The sequence below is a fragment of the Furipterus horrens genome, unplaced genomic scaffold, assembly GCF_987537825.1.
Source record: "Furipterus horrens unplaced genomic scaffold, mFurHor1.1.pri manual_scaffold_6, whole genome shotgun sequence".
NCBI lineage: Eukaryota > Metazoa > Chordata > Mammalia > Chiroptera > Furipteridae > Furipterus > Furipterus horrens.
Genome location: NW_028327176.1, coordinates 61,886,121 through 61,913,900, shown reverse-complemented (window position 1 = coordinate 61,913,900; position 27,780 = coordinate 61,886,121). Strand labels below are relative to the sequence as shown.

Genomic DNA, 27,780 nt, shown 5'->3' with positions numbered 1-27,780 from the left:
GGGCATATATCAAATTCAGTTTCTCTCTGAGAACCCCTTAAATGTCTTAAATTTAGTGCAGATCTTAACATGGTCCACAAAAAATCTAAGATATGAGTTTCTAATTTAAGATTCTTTTTGAAGGTAAGTAAAAACAAATGGAAAATATTTTAAAAAAGTAGTTTCTGGACTTTAAGTATGACTCAGAGATTTATGTATTTCTATTTTTCCCCTAATTTCTAAGATCCAACAAACCATTTTAGATACTTTTCAAGAAGCTATTCTGATCTTTTATTAAGTATGCATTTAAAGAAAGAAAACATTCTTCAGATGTCAAGATTAAATGTGTTTATTTTGAGTTAGTAGGTACAATTCATATTAGATACTAGCACTCCAAGCTACATCTATGTATTTGCCTCTAAACCTTCACACATTGTCAGTTGCCATTCCTCTAAAATTTCACCACTGGGCCTCCTATTTCTAGCAAAATCATAGTTCAATTTTTTTTTTAAGTAAAAGCAAGATTGATCATTATATTGTTCTTCCAGTGCTCCCAGAAGAATAATTGTCTCAAATAAATGTTTGTTTTCAGTGAAAGGGAAAAAAATGATAGCATGAGCACTAGTGATGGCACTACTAGAAGAGAAAGAATGGAATACAGATTAAAAGAAGCATTTTAGGCTGGACGAGTTAGTTTCCCCTTAGTAAAAAATCCACATATCATGGATATGACTTCAAAGTTAAGTTGTTCCATTTGTGGGCCATACACTTAAGAGTATTATCTAGTACATTTTTGCACTGACACAGAAGCAATACAAGCTTTATGGTCTACCATTATTACACTTCCAGATTTTTCACTTAATATACCTGCCAACCTAATGATTCTTGCATGCATTAGAATTTGCTCTTGTAGCATTAAGTTTATTTTCCCCATCCCTCCCACTCCCATAAACATTGCAATAGAAATTCTTCACCAGATTGTATAATAATGTTGCAAAGAAGAGCTCTGTGCCACCTCAGGACAGGACTTCCCTGTCCCCTCTCTAGGCTTGTAGATGGATCAGTACTATTGATCACATCATCTTCATGCAAACAGACTCTGCTCCCATAATTTCCCCTTGCCAGAGGCATATGAATCGGCAGGTATGCATACAAAAAAATAAATTTAAAAAGAAAAGGAAAAAAAAGAAAAGAAAGAAAAAAGCTTTTTTGTTAAACCCTATCATCCTAGAAGGAATCCATTGCTTTGAATTCACTTAAGGCCTGTACAGGCGAAATGTGTTTCTTCTGAGAACCTCGTCTAACACGTGTCTGGAATTCTTCAGGCTTTTCTCTCTTCACAAGGGGTTTCTTCTCTGGAGCCTTCATTTTCCAAGACACAACAGGTGAGTTGACAGCGGCTGTCCCATAGACCTTCTGGTATTTGGTCGAGGCCACATAGGATGCTTTTACCGTGAGGACAACAGCATTCATCAGGTTTTTTGCTGCCTGGATGAGCGATGTAGCACTGTCCAGCTAGAGTGAGATACACCTGTGTTAGTCAAGGCACAACATTCACAACATACCAGTGCAATTTCACAGTAAAACAATGCTTGCTCTATACCACTTTGTTGAGAGCTCTCTATCATAAATGGATGTTGAATTTTGACATGCTTTTTTGCATGTATTTTTGATTCTCCCTTATTTACCGATACCTTCCATTTGTTATCATTTACTCACTTCCAAATCCTACCTCTTCCATTAATTGATACCCAAATATGTTAGCCCTCAATATGTTCCGACTTCCCAAAGAAGCAAATTATCACATGGTAAGGTGAATAAACTATAAAGCAGTCACCTATCTTCTCCCTTCCCTCCTCTCAAGGTAAAAAGAAAAAACAAAAGGAAAAAAAAGGTTATTCATGATGCATAGTTCATTAAAAATCCCATACCCCTAAATCAAAGCCCTCTTTTGATCAAATTCCAATGTTTACACAAGTTTTTCAAAGTAGAGTATCTCATGTTATTACATTAGGCTGATGAGTAATGGTCTCAATTACTCAAATGTTTGAAAGGCATTTGGCAGCCACTGAAGAATAAGAGGGTATAAGAGGTTACATTGTAATTGTATGGCCCCCCAGGGGAAGTATACCTGTATTTATAGATTATTTCTCCATCCTGGGTTTAGGATTGGGAAGGATGCAAAGAGCTGATAAGAGGAACACTCAGGGTGTTGTCTTTTGCTTAAGTGTTTATTAAGCTTGAGAATCCATTTAAATATTCCCAGGTCATGAATATACCTCCTATAGGAATATCAATAATTGTGCCAGGCTGTTGTAGGGCGGAGAGCATTCAGTGAGACTCCTGTGTCCATGTGTTAATGAAATATTGATTTAGCACTATGTGCCAAACACTAGAGTCAGAGCTCTGTATTTTCCCATTTAACTCTCACAACAATCTATAAAGTGGCAATTATTGCCACTGCTCTTTTATGATGAGAGGACTGTTGCATGCCGAGGTCTAGTAACTTTCACAGTTTTACACAGGTTAAATAATGAAGTCCTTACAGACTGTATTACTGTACCATACTGCCATACTGTTGGGCAGGATTATCTCAAAAAGGCTATGACAAGTCACAGCTCAGAGCACAGTAGGTTTAGAAGCTCATCCTCAGACTCTTGGGCCAGGAATATTTTTTTAGGTTAACCTCTTTTCTGCTTTTTACTCGTTAGTGTGGTAATGCTGTATACTAGACCATTCAGCATGTTTCAACATTCTTTTCCCTTCACTTCCTGAACCATAGGTGCCAGAAATGATCAAAACTGCATTTCCCAGACTCCCTTTCAGCCAGAATTCTATATGCAACCTAGTAAAGGGAAAGAATTAACAGCGGGACTGAAATTACTACTCCAGTTACAGGGGTGGAACTAAGGAAATGTATCCACTGCCATTAGATAAGGGATCCAAGGATGTTGTAAGCAATGTTCTTCCTAGTTTTTGAGATGCTTTGTTGTATAATCTGTAATTAATGAGTTGTAGCTGCATTAGAAAATTGGGAGATAGGCCTCCAATCTTCTGGGTGCAAGGTGATTAGCAAGGTGTTAAAGCTGAGGGACCCCAAACGCTGCGGCTTTCCTGTATCATGCAACCTGCACTCACTTTAGCTTTTGCCATTTCTTGAGACCAAAATGCATCCCAACTAGTGACCAAGAACATGCTGATCTCTGTTCCACAGTCATTGTTAAAGTTAAATAAAATTAAGCCAAGTTAAAAAATTACTTCATGACAAACTCAATTTTTCCACTGCTAGATAAACCCATACAGTCAGATAATTGGGGGAATAATGGAAGATGCTTTCTATGTATGAATTCTTTACAATACCATAGAACTGAGGTTCCACCGCTAAGAAAAATAAGATTAAACATCAGTATTAACATTAACCTCACATTAATATAGAGAAGCAAAATGATCTGTAGATTAGAGCCATGATTCAGCAAATATCATAATTGATTGCTTTGTGAATTAAATCAACCAAATGGTTAGAGTAACTACTTTACCACTTCTATTACACTGTACAAGGTATATATATAACAAAATAACTGTTTAACCCAGACTGTTTAGATTATACAGCATAAGTTTCTACAGCTATCTAAGCAAAAGTAAACTCTAAATTATTCATGTTAATAGAAGAGAAACTAGCATGGATTAGTACAGCGATTCTCAAAGTACAGTCTCTGAACTAACAGTATCGGCATCACCTGGGAACCTGTTAGAAATGCAACTTCTAAGGCCAATCCCAAACTTTCCAAATTAAAAACTTGCAATCCAGGGGATTCTGATGTACGAAAAGAAGTTGAGAACGACTGAATTAATGAAACCCAAATATTATCTGAAGGCTTATCTCATCCAATGATTTCAGAGCTTTTGCCATGTGTGAAGTTGGTAATATCTCATGTAGTAATGTAAATAATAAAGCAAAGAGATAAAATAGTAAAATGTTGGGACAATTTGATTAGTCATGACTTCTTAAGATGCTAGATACTATATCCCTTGGCTAATTGATGATTTCTTATAAGTCTGTCAGGTTTTAAAAATAAGTAATACTCATTCACAAAGTTAGTTAATTCTATTGTGTGTTATGGGTAAAGAGAAGGTGAAATGATGTAATAGCAAAGACAGTTCTCTTAATTTGCTTCAGAGCAATAAAATTAGTAGAAGTAGAAGAAGGCATGTCTATTGTATTATTAAAGGGTTTCCAAAAGCAAATCCTTGGAGAATTAAGTGGATCCAAAGAGAAAAATTACAAGTAATTTGGAGATTTTTACCACAGATTCCATTTTCAGATAGATGGTGTCTAATTCTGCAGCAAAAATAGGATAGCCTGTCTCTTCTTCAGAACCCCTTTGCTCTCCCAGCCTGAAGCAGGAATCCTGTGAATAAACCTAACACATTGGTCGAGAGTGAGACAGCTCTGAAATATAAAGCCAATTATTTCATTCAAGCCATCTGGTAGAGCAGATTCTAATTTGTGGCAAGGCAAAGCAAGGACGTGAAGGACCTGGCCAGATAAACTTGAACAAATATATACCTAGACAATAAGCCCAATCTAAAATTAAAAATTTGACTTTTTCTTAAAAATTGAATTACCAAAGGATTTTTTTCCCACATGCTTTATACACACTTGAATGACTGAGATAATTATCAGTACAATAAAAATTTGTTTTATTTAAAAATAGGTCTTTGTTATTTGTGCTTGTCCAAATAGTACTGAGACCTGGTTTCTCTGGGTGGCACATTTTGCTAAAAAATTCACTTCCTAAAAAAATACATTAAAAGAGTAAAGCTACATGGCCAGGTGATTTATTTTTAATACAATGTTTTGAAAAACTTATTTCACATAACCACATTTTAGTTTGTGATTTATACTATAAGCATTTTCAAACAAGACATACAAATAATTTTGTATAGTTTTAATAATAACCAACATTAATAGAGTAATTAGCAGGTGCTTGGGTTTGCCTTCATGTTTTTAATTAAATTTCATGATTTAAGTTTTAAAAATCCTTGAAGTGAGAACTTTCCTTGCCCCCATTCTACAAGTGAGCAAACTAAAGCTTAGAGATGTAATATTACTTGATCCTGTAGTAATTGCAAAGTAGAGGTTAAGACCAGTACTATCTCTGTGCAAAGCCTACCGTCTGATCCACTATACCACGTCTCTGAAACATCCTTTAACCTCTGGGCTCTTGTTCTTTCGGTGACTACCTGACATTAAAAATGAACCTATCTCAATTATTACCTCTGTTTAGGTGAAAGCCTGTCCTTTAAACCTGGTAACATCCTGTAAACATCATGACTACGTCAGGTGAGAACCTCTATCACACCGATCTGTGATGTTCATCCTCATCCTCAGAGCCTGAATTTTTTATAACTGGATCTCCTGCCCTGGGATCAGCCCTTCCCACTCTTTCCTAGACTTGATGGTGCCTTGCTGCCTTGGATTCTCCCTCACGAAGGCAGTGCCTGGAATCTGAGACTGGCAGATTTTTCTTGCACTTGCTTAGTTTCTCTGAAGCACATTTCATTACACATCCATAAAGATGTATACCGTTGGCTGGAGTTCACCTACTCTAATTGGTGTTCTATGCCTTTCTCTGGGCTGGTTGTGCTAGCTTTTTAATAGCCTCAGAAATGGGACAGATCTCAGCTGTTCCTCAAGATGACCTGCATATACACTGACAGGACTTTTCCACAAAGAGACTTGTATTTTTCCTGCTTATGGGTCTTTCTATTCCTACTTGACGTCCAATTCTATTCTCATATCTCGTCAAAGAGAAAGTTGCTAATTTTCACATACCTTTAAAAATAAGAGCCTAAATTTAGAAAATGCGACCATGAGCCAGTCTCTGAACTAGCTGTCCACCTGTGTTACATTTCTCTCATTCAATCTCACAATCATTCCTGACACAGGAAATGCTATTATGCTTCGTTAGGATTTACAGAGCCATATAGCTTGTCCAGTATCCCATTACAAATGAGGTGAAGAAGTCAAGATTTAAATCTAGGCAGCCTAACTTCAGAGTCCATGAACTAACTGTTGCTTCATGCTGCTTCCCAGAGCCACTTAGAAGAATCCACAAACCCCAAATCTAGCAAGCTGTGCTAGGCTAATCCTCTCTATTCCAGGTCATAGGTGTCTGCTGTTTCTAACTACAGAAATTAGGCTTCTTTAATTCTGTCAATATTCTTTTAAAATATCAAACTACTATTTTTAAAAAGGCAACAGCTGTGTCCTCACATCTTGTTCTATTACAGTCCATGAAAAGCAAGTAAGGGTGGGAGAGCTGTCTTATAGCAGTTTTTATGTTTTTTTTCTGGCCATTTTTCTGCCTCTGTTACTACTCTTTTTAACCCCACACAACTTCTAATAGATTTCTCTTTCACCATTCAATTCTCATTTTGTGTTTTGAATGGAAAGACTCATGAATTCTAATTCTGCCATTAATTGATATTTATGCTGCCTAATTCCTTACGTCAAAAGATGAAGAGTGTTATAAAAAGGGCCTAAAATAACTCAATTTACAGGATCATCTGAAGAGTTTGAAAATGTCACATCTTAAGTTCCATACTGTTTCATTAACATGAGGCTCACACCACAAGAGATGTTCTGTTTCCACAAACAATTCTGACTGCATGACTCAAACACACTCTTCTAAATGAAAGTGAAAATAAATTTCTTGAAATGTTGAGTTTTCATTGACTCTTTACCTTTAAGTCTGTTTACTTATTCATCCAAGAATCTCTTCAGACAACTAGTATGTATCTATTTGTGCCAAACACTGTGATTTAGGGTTGGGTGCACAAACATAGACACATAAATTAAAAGGCTTAATGCTCTGTGATATCTGCTTTAGCAGGGTGTAAGGTGCTAAAGGAACAGAGAGAACTGGAGATCTGCCTTGAGTCAGGTTGGGACATGGTAGGGAAATAAAGCCTCATGGCGGTCATGATATCTCGTCGTCGGCAGCCGTCCGTCTCGAGAGACGATGGTGTAGCTTCTTAAGAGTCTATCTGCACCACCGAGAATGGTTGTGCAGTCCGACTCGGGAGTGACACGGTATCTGTCTCCTCCCGTGTTGAATCGACATCTTGCGATGACGCTGGAGTGTCCTCTCCAGTGAAGCTGAAGCTACGGAGCCTGGGCAGGGTGATATGGAGGGTCTGCTGTTTCCCATGCAGCAGACCCCCCCTCTTCGCAGCTGAAGGGTCCAAGGGAAAGACGGAGTCAATACAGCTTGGCTTCAGGTGCGCCGCGGGAGTTGCCGGTGTTGACTACAACGTCAAACCGCCTTAGGGACTCCGGCTCCGGATTTTCTGTCGGGGTTTACTCCCTTAGCCTTTCCCCTGAAGAGGTATGCCGCAAGGCAGCGGAGGTTTTTTGGAGTCAGAGTTTTCCTTCTCTGATGTGCCCTGACTGGAAGATTGAACCAGCGACACTTAGCTCGCAGGCCGACGCTCAATCCACTGAGCCAACGCACTTTAATGAATGAAATACAAGATTGTTGATGACTGAATGGTTTAGTGATGAAGGATAGATCTCAAATTTCTAGCTTGTACAACTGGATATATATATATATATATATATATATATATATATATATATATATATATATATTTTATAATTTACTTATTTGTTTATTTATTTTTAGAGAGAGGGGAAAGGAGAAAGAGAGGGAGAGAAACATCACTGTGTGGTTGCCTCTCACTTGCACCCCCAACTGGGGACCTGACGTGCAACCTAATTATGTGCCGTGACTGGGAATCGAACCAGCGACACTTGGCTCGCAGGCCGACAATCCACTGAGCCACAGCAGCTAGGGCTACAACTGGGTATATATTGATGCTCTTAACCCATATGGTAGAAATAAGAAAGAAAATGAGGTGTTATAATGCCAAGTTTAACTTTGAGTGTATTGAGTTTCAAATGTTCATGTTGCACGTAGTCATCAAAGGAACAGTTGAAATTATTGAATTAAAGTTCAGGTACACAGATATAAGAAACCACATAGTTGCTTATATTGGTTTCCCCCACAGTTTCAACAGCAGTGTTCTGCATACTACAGGCATATACCAGTAATTTATGTCAATTCTAATTTCTTCTTCCCTTCATATTTAGCATTTTTACAGAGAGATATAATAGAATGTTAAATGAAATATTTAATCCATTCTTTTATTAGGTCAAAAAGTCCACTAAATGTAGTAAAAATCCTCTCAGCATTATAATTTCAATATAAAAATCAATATTCTTTTAATAATCAAAGATATAACATCATCAAGAAATATCTTAACTATTCCCTTGACAGTCGGGGCTACTTTCTAGTTTGTTAACTAATTAGCAATCACTCTCAATAATAACGGTGAACTTGTCTGTTAAGTAGTTAGCAGTCACTCTCGATAATAATGGTGAACTTCCTGGGGCCAACCAGCAACAAAACAAATGCAGTTTAGATTTAATGGCTGGTTTTAAAAACACATACATAAAAAAAATAACCAAATTTGCAAAGCAATGTAAAAGAGGTGGAAGGAAATGCATTGGATTAAGTATATATAACATAGTAAATTGCTTAGGAGAGGGCCAGACATATAATTACAGAATTAAAAATTACACTGAGTTCTACATTAATCCATTTAAAATATGCATGTAGAGATAGAAATACAACCTTGAAATTAATATTTGAAATGAATATTTTCAAAAGGCTGATTATCTATTATCAAAAAATAATAAACCACATATGGCAGTTCATGGAAATCCCAGGTACAAAGCAACCTGTCATTGGATTTAAAATAATGCAAGTGCCATGATACTCCTGGCTAAGGTAAATTGAATAAAATTAACCAAATTCATTTGAGGGCTATTTTGAAATATGATAAAACTGAGAAGTTTGCCTTGATTACCTCAAGAAGCTTAGAAGCTCCTGGGAGAGAGAATCCAGTCCCACTTAGGCCTAGGCTATTTTAATTTTCTCATGTCAGAGCTGATAGTGTTACTGATTTTAGAGTACTAAAATTGTTCTGCAAATATGGGTAGAGTCCATTTTAGCCACTTGCAAGATATTTTAATGGGAATAATTTAGTGTTTAACATAAGAACGTAAAGTACTTTTTTTTAAATCCTCACCCGAGGATATATTTTTTGTTGCCTGGAGAGAGAGAGGGAAACATTGATTGGTTATCTCTCATAGGCTCTCCAACCCAGAGATTGAACCTGCAACCTAGGTATGTGCCCATAACCATTCCATATACAGGACAACATTCCAACATGAAGTATTTTAATGGAACTATGCTATATCTCTATTTAGGCCTGAGATAGTGTTTTGGGGGAAGGAAGTTTTAATGGGAAAATTGACAATCAATTGAGAGCAAACACTTTGAGAAAATTGGAATCTTTCCACTGGTCATTTATTTATATTTAATCAGTTATCCACTCAAAATGAGTCACAGATTACTTACAAGGAAGGGGGAAAAAAAAGACTTTGCAGTAAGTCAGTTTTGCTAATGAATGCGAGGTTAGAAACCCAGAGCATTGGTGCCTATTATCTGCCAAGGAGAACATTTCATGTTTAAAACATCCATGAGGTTTTGAAGAGATATTTGGTCCCTTAGAAACTCTAATACATTTGAAATACCTGCCTACTTTTCCCAAAGTCTGTATCAGTAATACTCTTTAACAACGCTAGCAAGTGCAGAGTGATAAATAACTCAGGCAAACAGAGACAGGTGAAAAGGTTCAGCGTAATTGCATCTTTTCCCATTTTATGGATGTTTACACACTTGCAAAAATTAAAATTCCATTATGGCAAGCCCTCATACTTCAGTGTTCTAGTCCACTTTCTCTTCCTCATCAAACATCAACAATGAAGTGAGTTCACAAAGGTGGATTTCTTCCTGCTAGGATAAGGACAGTGGTGAACACAGGCAGTAACTTGCCACTTAACTCTGTGGTGGCCATGGCAGACATTATTACTCAATCATGGCACTTTTCTCCTTCAGGGTCTGCTGGGTGTCAGGGGTAACAAAACTTCTCTACATCCCTCTTCCAAAAGGTCACATTTTGACAGAGTTGTCAAAAACAATTAAATATGTTACCAAAATATTTTACCTCTACTTCTATATTAAAACTAACTTCAAAACTTTTGTTTTTTTTAGTACTAATCAGCTCACAAATATTTTTATTCAAATGATGCATATACTCTTTTGTACACTTATTGCTGATACCATAGTTGCTAATGAATAAAATTATTAAGCAGAAGACATAGAATTAATAGAGTGCAAATCATTTGGGGGGTAACTTTAAATCAGGTGATAAAAATTAGTTGAATATATTAACAAGTGTTTGAAGTGAAAAATGACCATCAGAGGTGAGCTGTGATTATTGTTAAAAAGAAAAAGAAAAGCTGCATTAAATCTATTAATATTAGAACATTTACTAGTTCGTTATAATTGCTAGTTAAAATACTAGGGAGTATCTCCTGTAGCTTTGGGTTAATCCCAGGGGCATTCCCATGTGATCATGGGATCTTGTAAAGCAAATTTTTTACAACTTTGAGCAGTGGCCGAATCATGACAGAAAAGAGAACAAGATATCTGTTATTTTTCCTGCAGGGCTTCCTTGTACTATGACAGGAAGGCAGCCGGTGCTCCACCAGTGCTGAAGGCTAGCTGTTAGGGAGCCTATATGCACCGGGTCCTGGTGAAGTTGGCAAAGGCCTTAGCAGAAAAGCACTGCAATCTCAATCAGGCTAAGAAAAGACCTCCCCTGCTTGGTGAGAAATTTACCAACTGGCCCTCAGGTAACTTTCCCAACAGAACATGTTTGTGTCTTCATTCTTAATTCATTTAGGTAGGTAGGTAGTGGTTCATCATCAGCCAGTCCACTAATTAACTGTCTTCATTTGCATTTTTTCTATTATAGGTAAGTAAACCTTGGGACTCCCATGAAGGTTTAATTACAGTCAACAAATTTCCTAAATATGGCTTAGGGCCATTTTTCTCATCATTAAAGGCAAAACAGTTTTTGCTCAACCCAAACAAGGCATTCTTGCTAACCTTGGAATCTCAGGGAGAAGTAAGAGTATTGAGATGTGATGTGTTGGCTCTTGGACAGTTATGAACAGCTATTTGTTTATTTGGGCAGTTACCACCTTCTTCTTCTATATTTCTTCCTCCCTACAATTTTTTTTCCACATGTAAGGATCTCCTCTCTGGTTTGTTCCTATATAACAACAGAACCATGAGAAAGAAATCCAATAGGAGTTCAAACCATAATTGAAAAATATTCCAGGGTAAGAAAACAGTCTTTCTGTCACCGCTATCCAAGGCTTATACCTTGTAGCAATGCTTCAAACAGCTAAAACCTCTTTTTTCCTTCCCTATAGGAGAGCCAGCTAGCAGAAGATCAGCATCTTTGAACTCTCTCTTTCCCCCACTTTCCTTCCCTCAGTAGTATCAGCATGACCAGAAGACAAATCTAGGACAAGTCATTGTCCAAGAATCCACGAGAAATAAGTCTTCATAAAATGGATGAATGGATCACTGATGGACCCCAACTTTGTAGGAGTGTGATGATAAGTGATGAAGGCTATTTAACTCTACAAAATAGCACGTAGGCTCCAGCATACAAAGTGCAGCCACTCAGTGAAGCACAAAGCACTAGTCAAGAACTACACCTTTGGGTGCAGGTTGGTGGAGGACTGTGCCTAGAAAGTAAACCTAGTCTGAGAACCCTGGATTCTTCTTCTTTATTCTTCCACTTCTCTTCACATTCCACCACAAAGAATTGTGTCATATGGCATTATTCATATGTTGGGGAAAGTAACTCCCATCCAGCCCATGGTCCTTAGCAGGTGTGTTGAAAAGCTGGTCGAAGTTTCCATTGCTACCTGGGTCCTGGATGAAAAGAGTGAAGAAGACCAGAAGAGACCCCTTCTCCCAGGGACTGTTACTTGCCTTTGCTCAGTATCCTAGTTCTTTCTTCTTCACTTATTTCTTCCAAATCCTTTTCATTTTCTTCCCTCTGGTAAGAAATTCTCACATTTTATACTCTGCCTCCTGTTCTCCCTGTAGTTTCCAGCCTTTCAATCATTTCCTTTCTTATAGTGAAGGAAAACCTGGACTCTGAACTCAAAGCCCTAGTTCAAACCCTGATTGGACTGATCACTGGTTATGTGATCTGGAGAGAGCTACTTAATCTAGCTCTATCTCAAATGTTTAATATTTAAAATAAAAATGAAAATAAATTATTTATGTCTTTAGGTATTAAATGAGATAATGTCCTTGAAGCTGAGTGTGTGGCACATGCTAGGCCCTTAGTAAATCTTAGTGTTTATTATTACTGTGGTTTATCTTTCCTTAAATCACCATTTCAGTAAAAAAAGTTTTTAAAAATTATATTTCCCTATTTCTAACTCCTCCATTTTACCTTCTCCTTTTGAGGTCCCCCCACTTAGCATTTTGGGTTCTCTCTAACCTTCTTCTTACTGGACCTACTTACCACCTTGGCTTGCTCTCAGTGCCTGAATATTATGGTTTAATGTGTTAGGGATAAAGGCACAACGACATTTACAAGGGAAATAGAAAAGCACCAAAAATATCTTTATCTTTTCTAGTCCTACTATATTCTTTAGCTGAAGGAAAGAAGGGATTAAGCACAATAAAACAAGGGTTTTGTGTAAAAAATGTGACACCCCAAATGTCTAAGAACATTTAAGGCTAATAGGATTGAAGGAAGACTAATAGTAGAAAGTCAAGAGAGCTCTAATAGGAGATAGAGGGAAGACAGTATAGCCTGGGAAAATGATGTTTAAAGGTCTAATTTAAGAAGCATAAAAAGAAATACTATAAAATATTTTACACAACCAATTGTAGGGCCTAATTCCAAAAATACAGGCTGTTCATTTTGGTTAAGATATTATTTCTAAATATTTATTTTTAACAAGGAAATAATATTACTTGAAAAGTTTAACACTTTAATTCACTAAAATCTTACGTTGTTGTCAGAATTCAGTTGCGAGATCCAACTGCCTCAAAAATGGAGTCCCTTCTGGCCTAGAGGGGCTCATCCAACACTGAAGATTGACTTCCCAAGCCTTGTGCTTTATCTCTATCAAAACATAAACACTTGGGTTCCCTAGACTTATTCCATAAAGTCTTAAATCTATTTTTCTAAAAGATGGACTATTTTTAATCTTTAGCTCAGTCTTGAACTGAGAACCTGCCATCTCCAGCTAAGGTTAGCCTGTGTCATCATTAAATCCATCAAGAGACCTGAGGTACTTAATTTACATATTCCTAAGAGTTTGTGAAAGGCTCATGCAACCAGCTTCCCAGAACATGAGTATACCAATTTTATGCCATTGGTATACTGTGCTCACATTTATTAACCAAATAAGTTAGCAAAGGGCAGGTTTTGAGAAAGATATTCTAAAGAAAAAAAATCCAAGATGAATAAAAGTCAAAATCTAAGAACATTGCCTTGGCTATGACCTGGAAAGACCAGGAGGAGAAAGCAAGTAGAACAGGTGCAAAAACCCACAATGGACAACATTAAGACAGGCCATACTTGTCAATGCCCCAAGCTTCTTCCAGAACTAATAAATAAAGATGGTTGATGTGTGCCCAGTTGCTCTCATTTCTTTGTTGGTACCTTTAGCAGGCATGCTCACTTAATAACAGTATTTTGTTCTACTGATCCTAGAAATGGTCTCAGAATTCTCAAAACATGGCCCAGGCAATCACTAATGACTGAGGAAAATTAGCAATCAAGATAAAAACCTATTCTCCATCCCCACTATTTTAACCTTCCCCCAAAGGCTATGCTTTAAGAGTAGTATGTAACATCATTTCTGCCTCATTATCACAATTTTCTTCCCACATAATTCATAAAGAATTATATTTTAAGTATAATGCAGAAAATCAAAGTGAAATGATAGTGAATTATTTTATTATATATATTCCTAACAAAGTTTCAACTCTTCTTTCATTACAGGAATGAGAATTGCAACAAGAAGAAATGAATATCATTATTTGAGGGTTCATAAGAGGTCTTCAGTGTAATGTATAATTTAAAACCAGTAATTTTAATTAGTTTTAACTTTGAGCAGTTGATCTATAGCTTTTTATAATTGAACACATTTTTCTACCTACTTTTAAACATTTTTTGAGCAGACAGAAAAATAACCTCCAATTTTTTTTCTTTCTTTCTGGTCACTGCTTTTCCCATTGTAAGATGTATACTATCTACCAGTTTTATCACATATACCAATGATTTCCAAGTGCTCACACTCTCAGTGTGTACACTGTCACAGATTCAGGTAGAGCTTTTCTATCTTTAGTTCAGAAGACAACTCAATGAGTTGTAAGCATTAAGTTTTAACTTTCATCTAGATCACCCTTCATGTTCTTTCATGAGTTGTTACTTTCACAAATAAGACCTTTTGACATGTAGAGAATGCTTTAAGCTTCTGCAGAGTTTTCTTACCGAATCTTCTTAATATTTGAGAGACAGGCAAAAGCTCTATGATTTACACCACACCTCTACCCAAAATCTGCTCTTCGTACAGTCTTCCTACTTTGTTATTGGCAACACTACTCTTTCAACATGTTACACAACTCTTTCTTATGTTACATCTGTTCTCTCTGTCCCAACATCCAAACTGCCGTCATGTCATGCCAACAGCATCTTTGAAATGTATCCATTATTTAACCTCCCCTCATCGTCTCCAATATCACCACTATAGCCAAGCCATGAGAATCTCTCTCAGGATTGTGCAATATTTTCCCCTAGCTTGATTCCTTTTTCCCACCTTTTACCCCCTTTTATATATTTTTAAACAAAAGTCAATGATCTGTTAAATAAATTCACATAATGTCACTTTTCTTCTTAATATTGTCCAGTGAATCCCCATATCAGTCTGAATCCAAAGCTATCAAAATGGCCTTCAAAGTCATATACTCTGGTCTCCAATAGTTCTCTTTTCTTCCTTGTTAACTCAGACCAGTCATGCCCACACTTCAGGACCTTTGTGTTTTTTCCAATTGCCTACAATTTTCCTCCCCAAGAAAACCTTCATCAAGTCTTTAACCAAATGTCAGCATCTTAGTGAAAACTTCACTTTTCAAATTACAGCTCCATTACTACCCTTATACTCTCAATTTTCTCTCTTCTTCCTGTTTTAATATTTCTTTTATAACCTCAATCATCCAAACAAATCTTTTCTTCTTAGGTTTGTTTCCCCCATCCTCTGTTATATCTCAAATACCTAAAACAGTATCCAGAATATAGGTCTTTCATAAATACTTTATAAAGGTTATTAAATAATTTCAACTTTATGGATGAGGAAATAAGAGGTAATGGAATTGATTGTCCAGAGACAAAAAATAGGTCACAATGCCTAGTTCCAGTCCCAACTCCCCCATGCCTTCTACCTGTTCATTCTTCCATGGAAGCTTACTTAAAGTCATGATATTTACAGGAGTATGAAATTTAGGGACATCATAGAGAAGGTAAACTTCAGTCGAATTGTAATACAAATCTTATGGCCTCTTCGTCTTACTGTGTCCTCAGTAGTAGAGCTTCAGGATTAGTATTTGGTCAGAAAATAGCCACCATTTTTTTTTGTATTTATTGCTTTCTATCATTGTATAAAATTCTGAGCTTTTTTAAAAGACCATTCCCCTTACCAATAGTATCAGCATCTTATGAAATACAGTAGTCCCTCTCTATATCACAGTTCACTTATCGCAGCCTCACTGTATTGCGGGATTTTTAAAAATATTATATTTAATTATTTATTGTGGATTTTTTGCTATATTATGGGATTTTGTGGTACTGTATACTTATGCTGTTAAAGTTACGTAGGTTTAAGGGTGTAGAATATGTTTGAGAATGTAAGTATTGTTTATAAAAGTGTGGAAAAGGTTAATAAGGGAGTGAGAAAGGTTAATAAGGGACTGGAAACAGTTTATAAGTGTGTGGGAAGGGTTTATAAAGCCTTAAAATATATATAAATACTAAAATAAATGTAAGGTTCCCACTTCGCAGATTTTCACCTATTGTGGGGGGGGGGCGTCTAGAACGTAATACCTGCGATAAATGAGGGAATACTGTACTGAGCTATGTTTGCTAGGTACAGTGCTGGTGTCTTAATAAATGATCTTTAATCCTCAAAAGATATATAAGGTACAACACTATCATCCCTTTCTTGAATATGAAGAAACTGAAATAGGGAAAAGTTCACATTTTTGTAAACTTGGGTTCACAAAATTTCATACTACCATTGGGCCACTGTGACACCATCTTCCCTGACCAGAATTTTACCATGGGGTTTGTCTGCTCTGAACTCTTTACTTCTGGCTACTGGTGTCATTTATGTGGAGCTAAGCATGAGTTATGGTGCATATTAATTGTTCACATAATTGAGTCATGTGACCAAGCAGTAAGGAGATGAATTTCCTTATGGCACAAAGGAAAAATTGTGACACCAATTTCCAACCTTGCAATCATGATTCACATGAGATATGAACTAGGCAAGTAGTAATGATGTCATCTACTTACTAATTTTCTTGCCAGTAACTAAAAATGTCATCTACATGTTAAAAAAAAAACAAAAAAAAACTTGATTAAGTTACATCTAATTTTCATTTTTTCTAACCACCATATATATAACTTCCTATTTAACCAAACATCATGAAAAATATTAATTCTCAATTTCTATGTTGCTTTTTAATTTGCTATACAGTGAGCACCATGATGTAATGTGAGGTTGATTGATAAAGTTTTTAAAAACTATATATATGTACACATATACATTTATATATATATATTAGTACATGTCAGAATGCGTTCAGTTATTAGTCTATGGAAGACAGAGCTCAGCAACATCCTTACATTGCACAAAGCACAAGATTATCCACTAGAGTAACTGCACTAATCTTGGGTGTGCCAGTTAAACTGTAAATTGAGGTCAGTAATACCAATATATTTCATCAAATATTCTGAGATCCTAGTGATAAAGAAAATTTAAAATACATTTTAAAATACATTTTAAATTTTAAATAAGCATGTCACTATAAAATATTACCGCATAATTTCTGGAGATTATAGCTTTGGAAGTTCTTTTAGAACCTTCATCATAATTTATTAGGTCACCTGGGAACCTCAGGCCCAAAAAGCTCTGCACAGGGAAGTGTATTCCAATAGATGATAGGATAGTGTGAGGGTACCACAAGTCCAAGAAAAATAAGAACAAGATACTTTCAATAGGAGGTAAGCTTTTTCTTCCACCCGACAGTGGACATGACTAGGGATGAAGTATGGATGGGGTGGTCTAGCTACAATCTCATTTTTCCCTTTTATAAAGAATGGTCAAGAAATGTGATTCTCAAAAGAAATAAAACATGGGAACCTTCTATTAGAGACCTAAAAGCTGGCTATGGAGTGCAGCCCAAAAAGAGATACAGAAGGTCAATAAAAAATGAAGACAAACCGTTTTTATGATATAAGTAGCCAGCTCATCCATGGAGCTGTCCTTGGTGATTCCAGCTCTATTATACTAAAATCAAATAATCAGTTGCTTATTTGCTGCCTTTTCTTCAAAAGCTTTGTATGCAAAAGTCCTGTCTTCAGTGTTAGACTTCTGACTACTGATGAACAAGTACTTCCTACTTATTTACTGGCATGTTCTCCACATTAGTCACATGGGATTGCATGTACATATTTCCAGCGTTTAGTCAGTTAAGAGATGAATTCTCGGTTTAGGCTGCGTCTTCAATTGACTTGTAAAACCAGCCTACTGATAAAAATTGATTAGTGCTTCTCTTTATTGGCTTAATGTACTTGGTATGTTTTCCAGATTCAATACTTATTGAGCATCCCAAGCAATTATATCTTTCCTATATGTTACATCACATAATCCTCACCAAAAAAAAAAAAAAAAAAAAAAGGTATATCACTTTATTTTCACTATTCAATAGGAGAAGAAACTTGCTAGCTAATAAGACAATTAACAGGGATTTAAATGCATGATTTCTGTTCCCAGATACAGGTTATTTATAACTATATACTTAGCTCTGACTGCTTTTAAATAAAATAAAAAATGAGGAGCATTTAAGGTGGTTCCCCTGAGAAGCTAAGATACTTTTCCATAGAGATGTTTGCCAACGCTTGGCCTGGTTTGGAACCTCACAGTCTGTTTCTCCCAGAATGACTGTACTTTTAGGGAAAATGCAGCAAAAGTACCAGGGGGTTCTGTTCAGTCTAAAACTGGAAATGTTATTTCTTTGGTCCAACAAAGAACCGCTATAGATGGGCAACATACTGTCTGTTTCTTTGCAAAAGAGGTTGAGCTATACAAGAAACTTTCAAAACCACAGATTAAAGGCCAGAGTATCCTCAAAAGACTGAAAATGCATAACAGCATTGTCGAAAATCATAGAAAAATATTAATGGCTCCTTTGAAAGAAAGCCTTAAATCTATAAAGTTCAAAAACTTCTTTGAAAAACAAAAAAGTGCTTCATGAACTTCCAAGAAAATGACAATGTTTAACCAGTGAAGAATGATAAACATTAAAGGGTTGGAGAGAGTCTGGTACAGTATCTGCCCCTACCAAAAATCATGCTTAATGTTAAGATGAAAGTTTCCTCAAGGAACAATCCCTATCTTGGGGTCCTTACAAATATAGCCTTTGACAAAGTTAAATCACCTCCATATTTATAGTGAGATGTAAAGGCCACCTCATTATTTCTTTACCTGATACACTAAAAAATGCCAAGGCAAATTCTTCAAATACAGAACTGCTATATCTTTGAAAGAAAGTAATCTCTGTTATATCAGGACTCTCTTACAGCTCTCCAGCTTTCTCTTTGAAACATTAATACTAAGGTATAAAACATTCTATTTCTACCCAAAGCTTGCTTGAGTTCAAGGGCTCACCCACATTAATTTCAGCATTACAGAGGTAAATATCACCTTAAAAATACCTGCATAAGTAATTTGAACCTCAAGGACATCGTCAGCCTGCTGCATTCCTTATTATTTTTGAATATAAACAATTACTGATTTTTTACTTATTTTTAAAAGATTAATCAAAAAAGATTAATAATATACAAAGAGACTAGCTAAAGTAGTATGTAATGATATGTCAAAAGGATTTGTTTTTAAAAAGTGCTATGAAAACAGTTGAATTGCTTTAACCTCAGTACCCTTGTTTGTAAAAAGCAAGAAACTTAAGTCATGTTACTTGTCTAAAGTTTCAAACAACATCCTTGCCAAAGCCTTAATTGCCTTTGACAGTAAAAATGTCTCTAAAACACAAAGATTTGGTCTAACTAAGAATGGCGGTTAAAGACCTTTAAAAGGTATATTAAGATTATGGCCAGAGGATGATAGTGATGGGTTCTCAGGAGTCTCAGAAGTTCTCAACCACACCCTGATGTCAGGCTTGGAGTGCATATTTGGCACAAGACACTGGAATCTTTGTACCTTCCATCTTCCTCCCTTCCACAGGGAAGAGGTACATGCCTCCATTTCAGATAGTCTGTATGTTCTAAGTAAAGGGTCAAGATTTCAACCAGACCTGTGGTTCTCACCCAGGGCAATTCTGCATTCCCACCCCAAGATACATTTGGCAATGCCTGAGGACATTTGATTATCACTACTGGGAAAGGGAGGTTGCTACAAACAACTGGCAGGGAGACACCAGAGATGTTGCTCAATATCCTACAACGAAAAACCACAACACACCCTCAAAACAAAGAATAACCAGGACTAAGCCAGACTAAAATAGATGAATGGAACAAGCCAAAGGTTTTTTAGGAAAGGGTTAAAACTGATGTAAGTCCTAGAAAGCTCTCACCGTAGCTCATAGGGCTTCCTTCCATCCATTTCTTAGATTAGTATCTTCAAAGTGTGATCCATGTGTCAAGCGCACCAGAAACATCTAAGACTAGAACACAGATTCCTAATCTCTGATATGAGTTTCAGAACTTTAAAGGCAGAGCCCAGGAATCTCCATTTTAATCTGCTACCCATGTGATTCTTCTACAAATTAAATGTGAGAACCACTACTTCACTTTTCTGTTATAGACGTTCTCTTCTGTAAGTTCAATGATCACCTATCTATAAACAATTCTTCTAGGGTGCTCAATGACAAGAGAATGTAATCTCTAGGAGGGCAGGGACTTAGCTAGCTGTTTACTGCTGTATGTCCAATGGCCTAATGGTGGTTAACATGATGAAAGAGAACGAGCGGGCACCTACGTTATGCAAAAGACTGTCTTTTACCTGAAGAGACAAGATCATGATAACAAAAAAAAGTTACCCATTTATTTAGTATTTCTACATTTTGAGTGCTAAGTGTGCAGCACATGCTAACATATTTCAATAACAATGCAATAAAGTAAATATAAATATCATCACTTTATAGATGGAAATAATGGAACTCAGAGAGGTTAGAAAAAAAAACTTGCCCAAGGTCACACAATAACTATTGGAATTCAGAATTCAATTAATGTTCCATGTAATGGTGGTTATACACAAGCAAGTACTTCAAACCCATGCCTAACTCTCCCAGTCTTTTTTTTTTTTTTCCAGATTCTTCATATGATGTAAGAAATTGTTGAAATGGGGAAACAGATACTCCTGAATAATTTCCTTAAAGGGGGCTAACAAAATTAAACATCACACTGTTTTACCTTCTAACCTCTTTTCTTCTTCTTGTATGGAAAATGGTAAGGTGGAGAATCAGCAGTCATCGTGGACCAAAAAATGAACTTGAGAATGGTAGCCCCCTATTAAGTAGAACAGGTCAGAAGGGGTCTGAGTGTTTGATGCCAGATTCTGGGCTTACTATACTGACCCTGAACTACATATTGATCCACATGAAAGAGAAATAACTCTATTTGGATGATTTATCATATGCAGTTATAATTAAACCTAATTAAAACATGTGCAAGGATTTATAAAATTACTAATACTATTATTGGGCATTAATAATTTGGGATACTTACTTAAAAAGTAAAATTTTACATCTAAATATAGTTAACATTTTAATATATCATAATCTTCATGTGTGAGAGCAAATGAAACCAACCGTGTCACTGTGGCCCTTACTTTCACGTTTCTTTTTAAAATAAATTGTTAATTTGATTAATTCAGTTCTTTTGGAAGAAATTCTGTATGTTTTCATACCATAACCTTTAAAAAAAAGAAATCTAATTAATGTACAAGAAAATTTAAAGTAAATTATAAAGAAATTTGTTAGCTGAGAAAAAACTTACTTGATATTTGACCCCAAATTTTAATACACTTTGAAATATAATATTTAAAATAAAGTCATGTGTTTTCATGTAGGAACAAATGAACAAATGAATGATAGACTTCAGAATCATTTATTGGGATTTTTTTGGTGTGATAACTTAATGGCAAGAAGAATGGCAAAGAAGCTAATGTACTAAGCACACATTATGTGCTCCTTGTGCACAGACTCAGGGGGGAAAATGAACATTCAGATGCATTTCCTATCTTTATAGAGCTTACAGACTAATTGAGAGAAATAAAATTAAATATTATCACATCACACTGTCATATCAGGAGTGACAGATCTCATCATGCTGTGGAAGAATATCAAAGCAGGCTTCTTGGAAGCACTACAATACATCAACCACTAATTTTGTGACCCCCAAGAAGTTACTTAATGTTTACCAGTCATGAATAAACTCATGTTTTCAAGCACAATAAGCTACTGTACAGTTTATTATACCAAAAAAAGTTATTAAAAGTTATATAGAAGATATATACAAAGTTTCATTTAATACATTATGTATTTTAAAAGTATACTGAAGTTTATTTAGATTGTTTCATATTCAATTACAAAAAAATAGCCAGTGATATGGGACAGCTTTTGTATAAAGTTGCCAGTCGACAATGTGCTAAAGTCTCAGAACCTCATTTTCCTAATATTTTTAATGAAGATGACAGTGTCTTCTCTGTAGGATGAATGTGAAAACAGACTACATAATGCATTTAAAATGCTTAGCACAGTGCCTGGAATATACTAAGCCCACCATGTATATTAGCTATTATATTAATAATTGCTATTTACTACATGCAATTGTCCTATGGTCCAAGTGGCATTACTATTACAATTTAGAAATCAAAAGTGAATGTACAGAGGTTAAGAGTATTACCCAATATCCCCCAGACTGTGAAACATATGGTTACTTTCAAAATTTATATCAAATAGCAATACCTTGCTCATAATTTTAACAACTACCTATGAGAAAAGCGTATAGTCTTACTTAGTTTGCAGATCTCCGACATCAAAACCATGTTGTTGTTACGGTTCTCTGCCTGGCTTTTATTCAGGTAAAATACTAGGCCCTGAGGAAATTTGCTTGGCACACCTTCTTTAACCACCCAAGATTACTATTCCCTGGGTTGGTGTAATCATTGGTAAGAAGAAAAAAAAAAGAAAAAGGTCTTTAGGTCATCATGCTAAATGGCAAATCTAATTTGCTCAAGTTAATGGCAGGAACTGGCATCCTACTAGTCAACTGTTTCTAGAATGTGACAGTGTAACACTCTCTGCCAATAAAAAGTTACTTCAATTATCTGCATAAACAGATAAGTATGGAGAAAAAACAAGGGTCCCTGTCATTTCTTGGCTTCCAAACAACAACATTCTCAAAAAAAAAAAGAATTCTGGTAATCTGGGAAAGTGGAACTATATGTAAAACAATTAGGGGGTTAAATTCAGAACTGCTGTTCATGGCTATAATCTGAGACCCACCTTCTTCCAGACCTGGGTTTATTCTCACATCTTAGTCAAATGTAAAATACCTCTCTAGTCCTTCTTTCTCCTTTTATCTTTGAACAACTGTATAGCTTTCTACCCAGGCTGACAGGCATAGGATAACAGCTATTACCATGGGAAAAATAAAAATAAAACAGGAAAAAGTTAGCACATCTAAATGATTACTGATTCAAACATATAGTTGTGAAATTAATTTCCTTTTCAACACAGACCATATATGGTCAGGCCCTAGACTGGCAGGACAGGCTGATTTTTCCAGTCATTATAGGAATGTTAATACATACATTTATTTATTTTTCAATTGAAGTTCACCTAATTAAAATTAAACACTAGCCAAATAGCTCTACCAAAAAAATATCATTCAGAAACAAATATGGTCCTGGACTGTTGCCTCTGTCCCTTATTTTGGCGCAACGTAGGAGCTGGGAACAACTTAGCTCTGAACTTCATGAACTCCTCGTATTGAAGCAGGACAATAAAAGATGGAAGATGGTCCCTTAAAAGAATATAGTCTCATGCCTCTCCTTCAGTGAGATTTTATAGCATCACTTAGTACTTTTTATATATAAGAACCATAGTTTCAGATTCAGACAGTTCTTTTTTAAACTTGACCAAAATTCAAGCCATTTTTCTCAAGAATACTTATGTTACCTTTAAGACTTATTTTTCCCAACTTTTTAAATTCTTAATATGTAATACTTAATCCAGACATCAGATCTTATTTTAGCTTGTAAGTGTTCATCTCTTCTTCACAATAGATGATAAAAGAGTTCTCCAGTGTCCTGGCAATATGTTCTAGCATAGTGATATAGAGGGTAGTTCTATAAACTTATACCTCATTTAACTTAACCAAAAGTGTCCTAGGCTCAATTCCTACCACAATAAGGGAGCCTCCCAACAGACTATTTTCTAATCTACAGTATTCCCTGGAAGAGCTAGCCAGGGCAGGGCTGGCGTGAAAGTGACAAAGTATTTTCCTCAAAAACCAGTAAAGAGTAGTTGAATTCTCTAGCTTTTAGCATACCTGGGCCAGAGGAAGGAAAGCCACCAAGATTGCACAAGTCACCCACCCCATGACAGAGTAGATATGAGTCTATGATAAGATAAACTAGAATCCACATGTAGTACCTGATTTAGTATTGACTCCCATCACTGGACTGAAATGGATCAAAGTTTGAACTGAGGCCCATGGCGATGTAACATTGCTTTGCTGTACTTTGGAACAAGAGCTTCTCCTGATCACTATTATATATATTTTTTCTTGAAAGTCTAAAGTTGAGAAGAGAATATATCGATCCTGACTTTTATTCCAATATTTGGCTGGAATAAGTTTTAGGGTAGAATTTTAAGTTTGGATTAATCATTTGAAAAAATAAATCTCATGTTTACTTGGTGGATTACAATTCTCTTTGTTGTATTTAAGAGGTAAAACAGAGAGGTGACTAGCATGTTCTGTGAATCTGCCATTTCTAAAAATTTTATCAGCATTTGATATGTTTCACTGATGATTGATCGCTGCAATAAATATATTGTGAAAATGCAAAAAAAAAAATGTAATACTTCTTTTTTCCTGATTTTTCTTTCAATAAAACAGATATATAATGAGTCAGTTTTCTTGTCTTGTAGCAGTTCCAAAACTTTGATGTAAAAATGAATTACCTGGTATGGGTTGAGGCTCAGATGGAGCATTTAATCACAGATTCCAAGAACCTATTCCCTACAATTCTGGATTCCAGAGATCTGCAGTATGGCCCAGAAGTCTGCATTTTAACAGTGTCCTTCCAGCCCTTGCTGGGTTTAGCATGCAGATGATCCTCTGACCTTTTTGAAAAACAGTCATTAAAATCAGAATGGATGAGAAAATTTTCTCTGTTATCCAGCTTCCACCTACTTTCCTAATTTCATCTTTTACTTTTCTCCACCTTCCTACCCATCTCTGGCATCTGATCTGCAGTTCTAGGTAGCACAGAATACATCTATACCTCCATACTGTGAGCAATCTGTTTCTCTACTGGGTCAATCCTTTCTCTCCTCCTTCATCTGGAAACACCTATCCACTTATCTATGTAGACTTAAAAAAACATTACCACTCCCCCTTAGGGATCTCCCTCTTCCCCTTCTCTACAGAATGTCCCCATCATTTTGCTTGTACTTCAGTTAAGAGTGATTATTATAATCCGTCACAGTTACTGATTCAGTCTCTTTCTCATACTGATGCGATGTCCATCCATAGTAAATATCATGTTACTCACTCAATAGATATTTGTTGAATTATAAATCTAAATGATCCTCTATATCTAAAATTACTTCTAGGGACATTTAGGGAAAGAGGGAACAATCGCCATCCTTATCATTGTTCTCTTGAGACAAATAATTCTAATATTTCTAACTTCCTTTAATAACCTATTATTGTTCCACAAAGTTTTATATAAGTCCTATATGGCCTTTTTGGGGAAGAATTTTTAAGATAATGTTCCTTTCTATGTATAACTGACATTAATCTCATTACATCATCATTCACATACAGACAAGTTTAGCTTCTGAAAGTGACTTTCTGAGATAATATATTCTAAAAGTTAGTTATTATGTCATAATAGGAAATTAAGAAACATTTCACTGGGTGATGTAAACCAGCTCCTTAGGATCTGGGATGGGGGTAAAGCTGTTTTCTTCATGCAAGTCTGGTTAGAAAGGCCAAGGTAAAAAATTGGAACAACTGTAATTGAACAACAATAAAATAAAATTATATATATGTACATAATATATATATAATCTTTAAAAAGAAAGCCAAAGTAAAAACTTGGTAGGAACTTGGATGACAGGAAAATGCAAAAAACAGTGCCCTCTCCATGATGCAAAGCATACACCACAACCAACTATAGCAACAGAGAAGCTTTCAAATGTGAATGTTCTTCTTTGTCAATGTGGACAAATTATGCCCAAATCAATAACCTTTTTTCATGTGTATTGGGAAAGAGACTTGCATAATTATGTCCATTTATATTTAGCATTTAAATCTTCTCAACACTGGCTGAGAGCAGAATCTGATTCCTGGTCCGTGCACAGAGAAGCTTCCTTTTGCTTTGGAAAACCATCCCAGCTACATGGATTCTCCTTAGCTACTGGGCATTTTCCATGACCATCAACATTTCTAAACCTGTCAATGATAATCCCATTGATTATTCAAAATGATAACCCCTTCCTACCGTCATCAGAAAACCAGAAAGTCTCCGAGCTAGAGTTTTCTTATGTCCCTAATTCCCTCCTTTTATTTATTTCTCTTCCAATTTTGTGGCTGTGAATGAACACATAAACTTTTATGTAACTGAGAAAATAGCTGCCTGATTTATCTTAATAAATAATCATTGAAATTCATCTACTTGCAGCCTCCTCAACTCTTCTAAATAGGTATATCATATTGTGAAGTCAGCACATGATTAAGGAGGAAAGGGTTTGGGGAAAGTATCGGGCTGGAGTATAAGCAAGGACTTTGAGTTTTGACGGGTGGCATATCTAAACACAAGATACCCTTTGTACATTTACAATTATGTGGTCTCGCTGACCTGAAATGCTTCCCCGCCGTTCTTTGTATCACAACACAAATCTAAAGTACTCTTCTCAAAGTTAGGTGAGGCCCTCAGCTTCTCACAAAGCCTCTCTAGTGCAACCCAGCCCTCCTCAGACCATAGAATATTTCTTGGTTCTTTGACACTTTCTTCACCTCTAAGTTGACACTTGGCATGTGTCTAGACTCCCAAAAAGGTTGTATATTTCTCAAGAACAGAAGCCAGGCTTTACATCTCTTATCCCGCACAGTACATAGCTCAATATGCACCAATTCCAAATTCAACTCTCCTCAACACCCCCAAGAAAATTCTTGTAATATTGCAAAGGTAATTTTGAATCTTAGAATCTCAGTGAAACCTAGGTACATCTATTTCCTAGTAGATAAGGATTTTTTTTTGATCTCAGAAAGAACAACTGAATTATAGAGTTAAAAAACAAATCAGTTTTCTAAATCAACACACAATTATCTATCATGGGCTTGATATTTTCCACTTAAAAGAACATGACACTCATATTATTAACCAAGTAATATATTGCATAGAAGGTACACTTTAAAAACCTAGTTTGAACTGAAATTTCCTTTCTGGTTTGAATAGTTGCATAACCTGTACAAAAACCATGTCTCATCAACTATTTAATTTTTTCCCATAAACCATTTCTTCAAAAAATATAGTATAAAACCATAGCTTTTTAGATCAGGGATATTTTAGGATATATTCATTAGATCGTCTATCATCATTTTACAGATGAAAAAACAGAGACCTAAAAGACTTATATAATGTATGCTATTGTGTAATTATAGGGCCAGTATTCACATCCCAAATTAATACAACTCCTGTTATACTTCACCATTCCATTTAAAGCATGATTTATGTATTATTTTTAAATAATAACTTCAATACATACAAAATGGATTAAAAAACAGTGAACACCACTATAAATGACACATGCACATGAGAATAAATGAGTACATACACAATGCATTCCATGATAGACTCTCTAAATTTGCACAAGCTCACAACACAATCAATCACGAAGTTCAAAGATGACTGTATTCCAAGGGTTTGTAAAATATGAACATTTCTTACCTGGCAGCTGTATGAAGGTTGATAAAAGAAATTAAAAACTTGAGCTACGATTAGACATCAGGTTTTTCTGGCACTGAAAATTGCCTTGTACTGGTAGTTCCAGGGGTCTGGCATTTTTAATGAAAGGTGGGCCAGAGACTTGAGAGGGATCACCCAACATATATGGTTTTGGCACTCAATATATACCACTCAACATATATGACTTTACCCACATGGCAATACTCAAAACTCAGCTGACTGCAAGTGATTATCACCTAAATCTTCTTATTGGTCAGCCATGGTTCTATTTTTCCTCATTG

At 35.8% G+C, this 27,780-nt stretch overlaps 1 protein-coding gene across 2 annotated transcripts in view; it reads right to left on the bottom strand.

Annotated features, from left to right (window-relative positions):
* Positions 1 to 312: 312 nt before the first annotated feature.
* The window catches only part of CTNNA2 (catenin alpha 2), a 1,309,400-nt gene continuing 1,281,932 nt past the window's right edge, over positions 313 to 27,780 (bottom strand). For both annotated transcript variants that reach the window (XM_090281609.1, XM_090281608.1), the window contains one exon: positions 313 to 1,494. In XM_090281609.1, coding sequence (XP_090137735.1) covers positions 1,207 to 1,494 — 288 coding nt within the window. In that variant the 3' untranslated portion in view covers positions 313 to 1,206. The remainder of the gene's footprint in view (positions 1,495 to 27,780) is intronic.